Here is a 15506-nt window from a genome sequence, read left to right on the forward strand (position 1 = left end):
CACTAGGGCCAATTTAGAATCGCCAATCCACCTAACCTGCATGTCTTTGGACTGTGGGAGGAAACCGGAGCGCCCGGAGGAAACCCACGGAGACACGGGGAGAACATGCAAACTCCACGCAGGGAGGACCCGGGAAGTGAACCCAGGTCCCCAGATCTCCCAACTGCGAGGCAGCAGCGCTACCCACTGCGCCACCATGCCGCCCTACCTATGTTCATTTATCTGTAATTATTACTGTTTAATATACACAACAAATTTATGAGTTTCATAAACTGTAGCAAACATTATGATATATCTGTTTATAAAAATTCTAAAGTCATGTCATTTCTTGGGGTGAGGGGGGATGGCGGTGGGGGGGGGTTTAGGGGTGCTGGAGCCTATCCCAGTAAGCATAGGGCACAACACAGGAACAAACCCTAGACAGCGTGCCAGTCCATTGCAAGGCAAACATACACACACACACACACAAGGGCCCATTTAATATAATAATAATAATTCATTACATTTATATAGCGCTTTTCTCAGTACTCAAAGCACTATCTACACAGGGAGGAACTGGGAAGCAAACCCACAATCTTCCACAGTCTTCTTACTGCAAAGCAGCAGCACTACCACTGCACCACCTGTGAGGACAAATCGCCAATTCACTTAATCTGCCTGTCTTTGGACTGTGGGAGGAGACCAGCGCACATCAGGCAAACCCATGCAGACATGGGGAGAACATACAAACTCCAGGATGCAAACCCAAGTCACCTAACTTTGAGACAGCAGCACTACCACTGTGCCACCGTTACACCTAAGTAACTTAAAAAAAAAACAAAGTAAATTGGAATATTTTCCTGTTCATGTCTCGTCTCCTCATTTTTCCTGATGCATAACAATCTCCTTTTCAACTTACTAACTGCCACCACCAACTCCCGACTCTTCCCTTTGCCAATCCATAGATGACAGCAGGTTCAGTCATGTAGCATATGTGCGCTTATTTATGCATTTAATTTCTATCTTCCATAATCAGAGCATGCCTTTGTTTTAGGAGTGCTGTTTTATACAATACAGCTCCATCTGTGCTTGTGCTCTTTCTGTCTTCCAGCCTTTCACTCTAATACCCCTCAATAAGTCACAAGGCACTTTGTATTTAACCCCAAATGCCTGCACACTTTTTCTATTGATTAAAATCACAGAGCAGCCATCCATTTTCAGAATTATAATAGGATTGCAGTTAGCCAAAACCAGTTACAGCTGCACTAGGCACAGGGCCGGGACCAACTCATAATGGGATACCATTTCATCTAAAGACACATGTCCACATACTGGATCTTTTAGATTCACTACTTAACCAAATAAAATGCCTTTAGGATTGTAGGAAAAAACTGAAAAACTGCAACAGCCAGAACCTCCTTAATCCAATTCAGAATAAGTCACACAAAACTAGGGCCTATTCCAGCAGTATCAGGCATAAGGCTAAAACCATCCCTGGATGGAGCACCTGTCATTCTCAGAGTCCACCCACTCATAATCCTACAGTCACACTTATATGAGGTCAGTTTACAGTTGCTTATCCATAGGATGTAAGATGTAAGAAGAAGAAAAAAATTGAAAAAACGCAGAATATCAACACACACTGTGAATTTAACCCAGCCACCTGAAGATAAAGCCTTTACCAATGTGCAACCCAGCCATACTGTCATGTTTTCAAGATTCATCATTTCATACGTCAAAATGAAATAAGTAAAAACCTCGAGACACCGTTTAATGTGTTGTTTGTGGGTGTTTAATGGTAGTTCTTCCTCTTCTTTTAGACTACCCTTGTTCTGGAATGCTGGGAATGGTAACGGGCCTTATCACAGATGGTCAGATAACAGCTTCTAACCATGGAGACAGAAGTTGGAATCCTGAAAATGCCCGGCTCCTAACCAGTCGCTCAGTGTGGACACTGCCAACACAAAGTCAGCCGTATACCAAGGAGTGGCTGCAGATTGACTTGAGTGAAGAGAAGAAAGTCCATGGTCTCATCATCCAAGGTGGAAGACATAGGGACAACAAAGTCTTCATGAGGAAGTTCAAGATTGGCTACAGCAACAATGGATCAGACTGGAAGATGATTATGGACTCCAGTGGCACAAAACCAAAGGTAAGGATGGGAATGCACTGTGCAACTGCACAGAAATGTATAAGAAATGAAGAAAAAATTACTTGTGCTGTATATGCTATAGTTTTAGGACTGAAGTCGAGTCATACTGAAGTAGACAGCAGGGTTCACCCAAACTTGCAGACCATTCCTCTACTTCAGTGTTAATTTTTTATGAGAAATTCATTGAAAAATAAAATTCTGTGCAGAATTCCAGAAGTGTTTTGTTAAAATGCAGCATACAGGGCTTTTCCATCAGTTGTCATTTATTATTAAGCAATCCAATTAATCATGTGACTGCCATATAAGATAAAAGAATTGAACCTCAATTTGTACAAAATGAAAAAATCAAATACAAATACGTCATCTTCTCAACAATGCCAATAGTGATAGATGTGTACTTCCTGAAATGTGACTTCTGAGCCCTGTAAGGTCAAACTTTTTTGCCCTGTTCCAGAAGTTCAGATACTTTGGAATTCTCTTTCTTTCCAGCTGAACCACATTAGCGTGTAACCAGTTTAGGAGAGGCCCAGTTGCCAAGACAAAGGTATTTCCCTACTGCTTTGTCAAGGACAGGATAACTTGGAATTCTGCTCCTTCTTATTTGCTGCAGCACTGTGTGACCTGTAAATTCAACTTTCACTTCTCAGCTTTGAGAATCATTATAGAAGTTGAAAGAAACATGAAACATCACTGCGGACCTTAGATGTATCTGTCAACAGAAGTATGCTTTGAGCACTCAGCTTAAGAAATATGGCTGCACGCTGTGCTCTAACTACAAGAGCTGGGACAGAAGTATAAATTGCTTCCAGATGTCCTAACATTTGATTTATGAACAAATGAAACCCAAGTTTCCATTGTCTTGTATCCTGCATCTTTCATAAAATCCCATCAAGCCATGTTCAAAGTGAAGAGAAACAGATTGGCCTAGTCTCCTGATGTGATATAGTGTAGATGAGTTAATTATTACATTTCTACTATATGCATTTATCTTGCAGCTACACCTTCATAAGTCTCCTTTAAAGGTCTTCAGGCTTTGCACTCTGCTGACAGAACTAGTTATGCTTTCAGCTGACAATATTGATCTTGTCTGCACCTGTTCACTTTTTTTTTTGGTTTTCTCTTTGCCAAGTTTTCCTCTGGAAGCAGCCTGGAGTGGATTAGCTTTTTTAGTCACTCCCAAATTGTAATTCTTCACTCTTGTCTTACAGATATTTGAAGGAAATAGTAACTATGACACACCCGAAATGAAAACATTTGATGTCCTGCTCACAAGGTTCATTCGTATCATCCCTGAGCGTGCTGCGGTTTCAGGGTTCGGACTGCGTGTTGAACTGCTCGGCTGTGAAATTAAAGGTAAGAATAGAAATGAGGTGAAGTGATAAACATTGTGTGTTATTTACTGTGACCACTAGGTGCTGCCACCAAACCCCAAACCTCAGACACAACTCCACAGACACAAGTCCACGGGTTTCAAAGCAAGCATTTATCAAACAGTGTACCTTTAACAGACTTCGTTTCACATTGCACTACCCTTTTTACTCCTTCTCTCTTTTCCTCCTCCCAGGCGAGTGTTGTCTATCTCCTCTCATGACTATGACTCTCCGGGGGAAGTGGAGGGCTTGCTTTTATGTCCCAACCCAGAAGTATTTCCAGTCACACTGCCTGTATCCAGAACGCACTTCTGGTTCAGGTAGAACCTGAGCCTTCACTACATTATTATACTATTTCCTTGCATCTCCCATGGAACTCAACAGGGCAGTGTTATGGGACCACAACTACCATGCTGCCCTGCTATTATTGGAGTTTGCCACAGGGGTTGCTGCCACCCAGTGTATGTGGGAACAAACCTGCATGTGAGAAGAAGTCTCCCATTGTCCCATATTTTTGGTCTTCCAACCAGGAAAGAGTCCTTTTCTTAGCCTGGTGGGGATGCGCCATTCCATTTTGTTCTTTATCATCCCAACTGGGCATGTGATTCTCTTCCATTGCTGCTGTTGCTCTTCTCTTCTGTGCATTTCATTAACTTGACCTTCCAGATAGGTAAGGGAAGATAGCCCATCGTGGCTATAGCTATATAGTCTATCTTGGCTGCATATATATATATGGAGAGAGAGAGGAGAGACATTTTATTTACTTTAGAAGATGTTAAAGTGGAGCTCAATAAGGAGCAATTCTATAATTCTCTCTTAATTGGCTATGATACATAGCCTAACTTCAAGACCCATTCAGTGTCCTCAGTTTAACCACCCTGTGGCTAGCAATGGCTGATTTATGCTGTTTTTCTTCTAGGGCCAGGAATCAGCTAGAGCTTGATTTCAGTTTGACTTGTTGCATATAATTCCTGAAACCAGAGGTGACGTTTTATGCTTTATCTCTTTCCTGCACCTTATGTGGAGCTCAGGCCAATGGGAACACGTTCAGCCTGGCCGTTAATTTCACACTGAGTTTGGACAATCAGACTGCAGTCAAGCATTGCTTCTCTGAGCACCGTTTTAAAATTGTCATTTTAGTTGTTCCTACTATATTGTATTCTGTGTAAAATGGAATCAGAAGGGCATTCGGATGCTGATGAAGTTTAAGCACTAGGCCCCATCCAAACTACTACATTTTCATTTGAAAATGCAGACATTCCATACTACTCCTTTGTTTTCAACCAACAAAAAATGAATATAATAATATTTTTGAAAACACTCTAGAACAGGAGACTTAAAACACCTGCCAGAGTTTCACTGTGAACAGGTAATAATTAAGATTTTTGAAGACACAGACTCTGTTGTTGTTGTTGATTTGTGCAGAGTGGTAGCTCTGAGGCTAAGGATCTGCGCTGGTATCCCAAAGGTTGCCCGTTCAAATTCCTGTCACTGCCAAAAGAGATGCTACTCTGCTGGGCCTTTGAGCAAGGCCCTTAACCTTCAATTGCTGACCCTGCGCTCTGACCCCAAGGGGTATGCGAAAAAAAAAACAAGTAATTTCCTTCGGGATTAATAAAGTATAATAAAAAAAAAATATGTAGCTTTTCCCTGATTTGATCCTGCTTATTACAATGTCTCATTGCCAAAATGGTCAGCTTTCACATAAGAAAAACGTATTCCAACATAGCAGACATAAAAGAATTGTTTTCCATAGCTGTTGTTGTGTTGTTACCTGTAAGCATTTAAATTGCTTTTTGTGCAATTTTTAAAAATCGTGGCCAAGCAACAAATCACACTGCACAATAGAGTTGGCAGTCATATATGTGCTCCAACTGCACAAACATTTTCAGCCCAACTGACATGCCATGTCTTTTTTGTTCAGACAATATGTGTACAATACTGTACAACACTGTAGCCACTGCACAATGAATTTTAGGAAATTTGATAACAACACCAAAAAATTGGCTTGTGTAACTGATCACACTACAATACAGCTGACTGAAAATTCTAACATGAAATTCTTCCGATTCTACAACAGCGCAATCATGAGATGCAATCGAGCAACGCAGCCACTCCCGTACTGAAAGTTAAAACAATGGCCGATGAAGCAGAAATTCAGGCCAACTCATATAATCAGTCAGCAACTGCATATCAAGCTTTCAGTCGTGCCAAAATTGCAGTTGTATGCACAGTTTAAGACCTTTTTCTGCATGCATGTCCACTGTAGGCTGGCGATTATGTCATATGCGTTTTTACCATTTTAGTATGAAGGGTAATCCTTTCATAAATGATGTGAAAATGCTAGTGTGGACTCTTTTTAAATGAAAGCGTAGCAGCGTGGATGTAGCCTTATTCTAGTTTCATCAGGGCATACTGCAATAATATATTTCTTTTAGCTATAGTTACCTTACTTTAATGTTACTTCATTTTATTTTATTGTGTTTATCTGTGATACCCTTATCATGAAGCTTTAGAGCTACTTATGGGGTACTTTTTATTATGAAGTTTTTTATGGGGTTATCATGGGCACTGTTTAATTACAGAGACCTGTGTACAGGATTTCTTTTCTGCGTATGAATGTTGGAATGACAATAAAAGATCCTTGATCCTTGATCTGAGGATAATATTCATTGCCAAATCGAAATTTAAATCAGTAATAAAGAAATGGAAATCATGCACAATATAAAGCTGTCCCCTTACATGTAGCAAGTACAGAAATATTTGTCACTTAACTTCATTGTTGTCATATTACAAATGGCAACAATGGAAGAACACATAGAACCAGGACATCAGCCTGAAGTATTACTGGGAAAAGCAAATCACTGGGGCACATCCTCCAGTTCAGTGTTGGGTTCGGTGGCCATAAATCTTTGACCTGGAATTTAAGATTTATTCAAATTAGTACTTTGTGTTTGTGATAATAATAGTGAAACTGACCAGGCCATCATTTCAGCATTTTATTTGAGGTTAATGTATTAATTACCTGAAAAAAGCCACAGTTCTAAATGTTGACCTGCCCAAAAATTGTAATGTTTTAGTTCTTGCAAATGTTTTGCTTAAATAGTAGCCCCCTTTAATTACTGAGTAAACTCATACAAAGAAATAGACACCAGTGAGATGTCAATTCGCTCAAAGGTGTCAGGGTATAATGACAAATAGCTGTTCAGCCGAAAGCTGATCTTCTTTAAATCTTCACCCTGTATGTTCACCTGATCTAGTACTAAGGTTTATGAATCTGATGCAGAATGCTTCCCCACAATGAATGCTCTGTATTGTATAATAGCTAGCATTTGGGTTTTTTAATTTCATTTTTTTCTTGTTATTGTTAACTGTTCACTTAATTTAGCAGTAGATTTCACAGATTGTACATAAATTGGCTGTGTGAATAAAATTCAATTTAAAAGGTGAGGAATGTACTACATGTGTTAGGAGGCATTTCTAAAAGCTTTTCTTGTGGCACATTCAAACTGTTATAACACCTCCACTTGCCCTTCCACTTTACAATTAAAACGACACGCAAGTTGCAAAGCATTTTATCCGAGAGTCTGCCTTATAAAAAGCCTATTTTAAAATAGGAGGTTACCAACTCCCATCCTGCGGCTGTTTTGACCAGACGGAGCCTTTCAGACATATTTGACTTGGCTAAAACAAGCGCAAGACCTAAAGACTGTCATGTGCCAGGTCTGCACTGTGAATCCTAGCCAGGAATAAGCAACTTGTGTGTGGAAGGACTGGTCTCCACCAGTTTAAAAAGCATAATCTTCAAATACTCAAGTGAAAGTTCATTCTTATCATCTCTGTTTGAGACTGTGTGTGTCATGAGAGCTTCACATGACCGAAAAAACAAACGGACTTATCCTTAAATAAACTTTTGCAGATGTTTGTGCAGGGTCGTTTTTTACAGGCTAATGGCATTTTGTCACCTGTAATTGTATAATATATAGGTCCTTTAGGTAGCGAGAATTGGAAGTGGGATTTTGCCTCACAGCTTTGTTTTAGACGAGCTCTGGTTTCTGCCTACACAAAGTCTGCTTTTGGTTTGTTGGAGACAGTAAATCGTATGTGCTGTAAGTCTTAGGCTACGCAACGACTGACAAGGACAAGCTGCAATTCCCCACATTGTGGGTATGTCAGGGTTCATGGCCATCTATCTGACAGATATCTAAATTTAGCATAGTATATGGAGCTGATTTAGTATAGCTGGAGGTTACTGTACTATAGATCAGAAAGATGTATGTTCACGTGGATCATTATAGGGCTCATTGCAGAGCAGATGCCTTAGGAAATTATAATTTGCACTCATTGGGAATGGACTCATTGACCAGGTGCTGACAAGCTTATCAAAGTTAACACATAATATTCTGTTAATGTTTTTGTGAGAAAGAGGATTTGATTCGAAAATAAATCAGTGTAGGGTGGGGCTCCTAAATGAAAGCACATTGCTGAGAGTGGTACTTCTGTTTTCCTCACATGATATATGACTTCTTTCATTCCTACAAAATGCTAGAAATGCAGTTTTTAAGCATCGCGAATTTCAGGAGTTAAAAGAAGAAGTGCATATCTAAACTAGAAATGTGTCTTATGTTCCTGCTGCAACCTGAATAGTTTTGCCACTGCTGATGATGAACAGTGCCTGACAAAATTGGGCTAATACTGCAATACTTTGAATTACTGGATGGGAATAATGTGCGTGTTTCGTTTAATTAGCACCCTGTCCATAGAAGAGTGAATAAAACTGAAATTTCTTTAGAATGAAACTAACTCAGGTGTATCAGTTTGTGGTGGTCTGAAGAAAACCCAGCTAAGATTCACACTGCCTGTTGACGATTTATTTATTTTTTTGGTGGTGGCCCCCAGAACGCACCCAGCCTTCGCCCAACTCACACACACTCCCTCACAGAGTCAAAGAAGCAAATGACAATAAAACAGAAATTGAAGTATGTATTAAACAACAATAAATGAAATCTAACTACACAAACTAGAACAATCCCACCGCAGTTCCCTTTCTGGCGATTACACAATAAACATGAACTCAGAAGCAACAAACAACTAAAAAAAACTATACACAAAGTTCATAGGAAATGGTAACCAATGTAGTGAAATGATGGAGACTGAATAATCCAGAGATCAGCTCGCTGTAAGTAAATGTAAAGAACAGTCCTATCAGTATATCCTGATGATGAAGAGTGATAGGATCGGGAGCACTCCTTCTTCGAAGGTTGACGAACAATCCAAGTCAGTCCTCACGCATCAGGCAGACACCATACAGTCCATACACACGAACAGGAGATAATCTAGGGCATGAACAATAATCCAAAGGTAAGAAATGTGATAACAAAAAAGTTGGGTAACTCCAGGCACAACACAGCTTCCTCTCTCTGTATAACTAGCCTCCTTTTAAAACTTATGCTGGCTTTCTTGTCCCCAGTAGCCCCTGCACCCTTGGCAGGGGTCCAGTCAGAGATGGGAGATGGAAGTTTTTACTCTCAGGTAGCACTGCTACAAGTTGAAAAAAATTATTAGTGACTTATTATTATTTTTGCTTCTTAAAGCATCACATCACATTCTCAGATCTGCCCAATACAGTTCACGTTCACAGAGGTGTCATAAACCACCACCAGACAGGGAACTGATCCATTACTGGGCCCACTCCTAAAACACCCACATTAGTCCAATTTGAAATTACCAGTCAACCTTACCAACACATCTTGTGGGAGCAAAGTGTTGGTACTCAGAGGAGAACAAGTGTACCAACAGATAGAACGTACAGACTTAACATAGACAATGACCAGATACAGGATGCTTGTTCCATGAGACTTCTGTAATGCCCACTGTGGCATCATGCTACTAGTAATAATAATGCATTAAATATATATATATTTAATAAACATATGAGTATTCAGCAAATTTTCAATAAAACATCTTGGTCTTATTTCCCTTCCCAGTGTTTGATGTTTTCTTTTTTTCAAGTGTAGCTCACCACCATTAATCAATCCATTTCCAGGTTGAATTTGTGTTGGTAGGGAGGAGAGACTAACCAACATCATGGGGACACTTCTTCTTTTTCTTTCAGCTCCAACCTCTGTTCCCAGCACCACAGCAACATCTCTGGTGGATGAATGTGACGATGATCAAGCCAACTGTCACAGTGGCACAGGTGATGACTACGATCTGACAGGTGCTAACATCTTCATTCCACTGACAGGCTGTGCACGGTTTCCTTGTCTTGTGACGCATCCCGGGATCTGTGATCAAAGGCATTGCCTTTGTCCAGGAAGGGCTTGTTAAAATTTTTTTAAAAAATGCATGTGACCCAGCATGCACTGAATATACTCACTTGCTTGGGTTTTCCTTAGTTGCCTAAATATTACTTGAGGAAGCCCTTTGCCAGTTGCATGTCACAGATTTTAACCTCTGTTTCCAGTTTACTAACTATGAGGTGACTCTTTTAAGGAATGTTTTAATCTTACTGACTCTGTTCCTTAATATGACCAAAACCTTCTGAAAAATTTAATCTTCTTCATTAAAATCCTGTTTGGTTATAAAATAACTTGTGTATCTATTTGGCTTGTTCCTACTGCACATAATATCAATTGATCCAACTTAGACAGACAGACAGACAGACAGACAGACAGACAGACAGACAGACAGACAGACAGACAGACAGACAGACAGACAGACAGACAGACAGACAGATAGATAGATAGATAGATAGATAGATAGATTGATAGATAGATAGATAGATAGATAGATAGATAGATAGATAGATAGATAGATAGGTATTCTTTCCAAGTTGAGTTGTATTTCTTTAACAAAACCATTGTCATGGCTTAGTTTAATTTTATTGAAGTATACAGAATTGAAAATGAGACACTTTACAAAGCGAGCAAGCACATTGTTCAGATGTAGGTGTCTGTTTAAGGCATAAAATATGTTCGGAATTTGCTTTATCCTTGAGACTTGATGTGAGCTGTTTCTTAGCTAGGTTGGATGGAGCAGAACTCTTTAAAATTAAATTGCAATAAAACTGAACTCCTGCAAATTGGGACTAAAATGCAACTTAATAAAATGAGCTCCTTCCCAGTCCATCTTGGCAGTGATCTCATCAGACCTGCCTCTACTGTAAAAAATCTTGGTGTCATTTTTGATTCCTCCCTCACTTATTCCACCCACATAAATCACATTAAGAAACTTTCTTACTTTCACCTCCATAACATATCCCGTGTTCACTCCTTCCTCTCCTTCTCTAATGCTGAGAAACTTGTCCATGCTTTTATCACATCCCGCATCGATTATTGTAATTCCCTACTGGCAGGTGCCCCTTCTAATCTTATATCACAGCTCCAGCTTATTCAAAACTCAGCTGTAAGAGTCCTTACTCGAACCAGCAGCAGCGAGCACATCACACCCATCCTGCTCCGTCTTCATTGGCTCCCTGTGTCCTACAGAATTGAATATAAAATCCTACTAATAACCTACAAAGCTTTAAATAACCTCGCACCAAACTACATCAGTGACCTCTTCCATCACTATGTGCCTGCCCGCCCACTAAGGTCCTCTGATTCTGGTAATCTTGTTGTGCTCCTCACTAATCTACACTCCATGGGTGATAGGGCCTTCAGCTGTATAGCGCCCAGACTCTGGAATGACCTACCAAAATTAATCAGGTCAGCTGACTCCATGGATTCCTTTAAAAAACAACTCAAAACTCATCTGTTCAGGAAGGCTTTTAGCTCTATTTGACTTTATTACCTTTCTCTCAGTTTACATCTTTGTCAAGATGCCAATGTAACCTGTATGTGTGTGCTAGACCATCAATTATGTTGTCTGTTTTTTTTCAGAATTTACTGTCTTAATCTTCTTTTTATTTATCTGGTTTGTACAATGCTATATACTGTATATTCTGCCGTTCTTTATTATATTCTGTAAGTGCCTTGAGCATGGGAAAGGCGCTATATAAATAAAATGTATTATTATTATTATTAGGTTATGAGCTACTAGGCTGTTGCTTCACATTCACCTTCTATCCTCACGCAACAGCTTTGTGTATTTTGTTTTATGCTCATACGTGACATTTCAAGAGCAAAAGGTTTTTATGAACTATATGCTTAACAGTTATGCATATGGGTGAAAAGTTTAGGAAATGTATGATTCATAAATATTTATGTCTACCATAACTGACCCCCAGATAAATTCAACAAAATGAGGTCCTTACATTTTATGGCAAAAAAAATCACCAAGAAAGAGAACTTCTCTGTTGTGGCGGAAATGTGTAACTTTTTTCCCATTGTGCTTTAGTTCATTAAAAAGCAAATAAATAATTTTATAGTATTTTTATGGAATCTTTTTATACAAATTGGAAAATTAACATTTTGTACGTAACATTTAATACACCAGTTTGTAACAATTATTCCTTTTGTACACATAAATCTGTGTGCAATGTTGTAGTTATATTCTTATGAAGACTTTTTAAGGTTTTCTAGTTCACAGTTTTAATATTACATATTTTTAGTGCCTGAACCAAGCCTAATTTGTTATTGTTCAGTTGAGTCAATTTTTAATGCAGAACCTTTAAAAAACACAACACGGGTGATTAATTGATTACCAATATAATTGAGAGTGGAAGCTCTAGCTGTAAAACTTTTCCCTCCATGTTTATTGAAAAGGGATTGTTCTGAAAGTATGCCTAATACCCACATTTTGGGCAGGAATCAGTAGAGGTTATCCCAAGCTTTATGCAGTCAAATTCCCTCGTCCTCATCAGTTTCATTTCATATGAACACCCCTAGATGAGTATCAGTCCTTGTGTCTTATTCGCAGCAGTGTTCTGTTTTTATCCATCCATCCATCCATTATCCAACCCACTATATCCTAACTACAGGGTCACGGGGGTCTGCTTTTGGGTTAGGGTGCATCTGCACATGACTGTATACTAAGTGGACTATAAAATAAATGGATAAGAAGTTATTTAGGCAGATCCGTAAATAAATGGCAAAGACATGGTAGTAGCAGAACAGTAGATGTCACCAAGTAAGGAAGTTCAAGCCAAAAGGGTATTTAAATGAAAGAAGATCTCTCATTGATTTGCTCCCAATTTATTACCTTCCTTGACACACAATGGATCCCTCTGCACAGTGTCTGTTTGCATGACTTCTTTTGATATGCTTATTCTGCCGTCCCTGCCAAAGTACATTTGTGCTTTTTCACTTCTTTCTGAAAGCTATTCTGTCAATATATCAAGTCTTTGAGCTGCTACGGTGACACCCACGCTTTCCCCTTTGCTGTCATCTACATTTCTAACTGGAGTTTAATTTATTCACCAGGTGTCAGCTTCATACCATCAACTGAGGAGCCGACCGAAACTACGAAGAGTATAGGTGAGACAAAATCTCCTGAGATGCCTGACACTCTTTTCATTCTCAAGTTCATGTTAGAGTTAAAAAATGTATAATTTCATTATTTTATTCACAAAAACGTGAGATTTTTGAGACTTTTGCATGCTTGACCTATTAGCTTTATGGCTTAGCCAATTCCAAGGCGTCTGATGTATGTAACATGTGAAACACTTAACATTACACATTTTAAGTCCCATAACAAATATCAGACTTAATTCATTGTAATCAGCATTCTGCTTCAGGCAAGGCACTTGACCCAACTGTGATATGGTACAGATATCAAGTCTCACATTGTCTGTCCCTCTTGTTGTTATGCTTCCACCCAACTTTTCATTTCCAATCAACCTCAGGGTCCCAGCACTAACCTTAACCCTACCTCTAACCCTAATCCTAACCCCACTATAAAGTGGCTGGTGCAAGCTAGAAGGTAAACTCTCAGGAAACTATAGTGCTGGTGGAGAACGCAATCACCTTCGCCTTTAGGCAGGTGGATGGATTATAAGGGAATTTACCCAGAGAGGTATATGTCCCTAAATTCCCAAAGTTAAACATACCTAACCCCATTTTCCCAGCAAACTGGACACAAGGCAGGAACCAGCTCCATACTGGATGCTTGTTGATCCCAGGACATATTCACACAGTTCAGCCACCTTTACTTGGTATACGGCCAGTTTACAGTGACACTTCACTTATCATGCCTATCACTGGAATGTGTGAAGAAAATTGCAGTACAACCCACACAGACATGAGGGGGAGCTTACACTCTTGACACAGTGGCCATGCCAAGATTCTTACTCAGGACAACTGCACTAATGTGCCAACCCTGTTTTTTTACTAGTTACCTGCCATTATTACAAGCTAAAGAAGCATCCTCTAAAGCCACATTGACACTACTACATTTTCCTTTAAAAATGCAGACATTTGTCTCCACTTTCGCCTTTCGTCCATACTACCCCAGGGTTCTTAACCCCCAAAAACAGAGACTTTTGAAAACACTTTCTATTGAGCTGTATACTTTGAAAGTTCCAGCTCAGCATTGCAATTTGTGCTGGTGAAAGTGCAGACGGTGAAAACGTAGATGTTTAAAAAACACAGACTCTTAATGCACTCTGATTTGCTTGTGCTTATTCTGAGTGGATTCTGCTCTTTACTACATGTCATTCCCTGACTGATCACCATTTTCCAACATAGTCGACTTGCTGCTTGTTGTGTTACTTACCTGGGTATATCTAAATTTTATTTTGTACAGTTTGAATGCTGCATGCATGTGCAAAAGGCAAGTAATTTACATCCCCTGCAGGATTCTTCCAGTGATGCACGCATATCAGGTGTAGGTGAATGTCTACGTCATGTGCAGGTTTAGTGTGAACAAAAACACTTTTGTAAACGGTGTGTAAATGCTAGTGTGGATGGAGATTATTGTCATTTAAAAACACCATAGTGTGGTTGTAGCCTAAGGAGCCAGTGTGACAGTAAAGTTGAATTATTATCTGCCGCCATTGCTGATTAGCCAGGTCCTTTTTATCTGACTATCTTTAAGAAATAGATTTATAGGAATGTGAGCCTTAAAAGCTAATTATTTCTTTTTTCATAGTTTACAGTATCCTTCATTAAAAAATTACCAGTTTACAGCTCATTCAAGGAAAACTTGAGTTTTTACATGCTGTTTGTTCTCAAGATAAGACAGGGCGTGTGGTGAATAAACTTTTATTAATTATCCATCAACGGTTTAGGTTTTAGGGGTTTATTTGTTTAACAAGATGAATTCATTAATGTGTTATGAGCTTTAGCTCATTGTGGAATTGATTTTCAAGGACTTTTCCAACCTCTTTCTCTTGTTTATTCTTCTCATATATTTTATTTAAATTTTTTTGGCTGACTTGTCTATTTTATCAACGCTTTGTCAGAAAGTTCTCTGCTGCCACCTTCTGTGCAAAAGAAGGAACCTACAGCCTTAGGGATAATTTCACTTCTTTTTTTAACCAGAGGAAATGCCTTGTAGTGTATTATTACTTTTGTATGATTATTATTATAATGTAAAGGGTGTGATATTATTATTACTCAAAACAAATAACTTAATGCAAGTAAAAATTAAAAGAATGTCCTTAGTAAAATAATGTTTACATTTTAAAGAGAGCTGCACTACTATACTTCTTTTGGTGATCTGTGTGTTTTATTCATATTGGTGAGATATAAACCTAGACAGGAAGTTAAGAAACAACATCCAGAGAGATAAATGATTATCCCAGTGCCAGATGTTACATTCCGGCAAACTTTAAAGCTTCAGTATAAGTCCACCAGTGTTATATTGAAGCTCATTTTCAAACAGATACCCTTGTTTATGAGTTGTCACATTTTTCTTCCTATCTGTCTGTCTCTAGCAGTGCTTGTTTGTCATCATTTTAGAATGTCACTTGACATCTTATAGTGAGCTCATTTTAGGTAACACTTTGTGAACTCAGTACACCAGACTTTTGTGAAGGCTTGGTTTGATTGGAACTAAAATATGGGCAGAAGGATTTTTTTTGTCTGATTTTTATGAAATGTGTTATTGTGTCTTGCTATAAT

The 15506-nt window shown here is 39.0% G+C and overlaps 1 protein-coding gene across 2 annotated transcripts in view; it reads left to right on the plus strand.

Annotated features, from left to right (window-relative positions):
- Positions 1 to 15506, plus strand: part of nrp1a (neuropilin 1a) — a 136826-nt gene that overhangs the window by 101276 nt on the left and 20044 nt on the right. The window contains exons 9-12 of one of the 2 annotated variants that reach the window (XM_028804121.2): positions 1800 to 2131; positions 3340 to 3484; positions 9617 to 9721; positions 12867 to 12920. In XM_028804121.2, coding sequence (XP_028659954.2) covers positions 1800 to 2131; positions 3340 to 3484; positions 9617 to 9721; positions 12867 to 12920 — 636 coding nt within the window. The remainder of the gene's footprint in view (positions 1 to 1799; positions 2132 to 3339; positions 3485 to 9616; positions 9722 to 12866; positions 12921 to 15506) is intronic. The other variant, XM_051929060.1, reaches the window with a different exon arrangement.

The sequence above is a fragment of the Erpetoichthys calabaricus genome, chromosome 6 (genome assembly GCF_900747795.2).
Source record: "Erpetoichthys calabaricus chromosome 6, fErpCal1.3, whole genome shotgun sequence".
Taxonomy (NCBI): domain Eukaryota; kingdom Metazoa; phylum Chordata; class Cladistia; order Polypteriformes; family Polypteridae; genus Erpetoichthys; species Erpetoichthys calabaricus.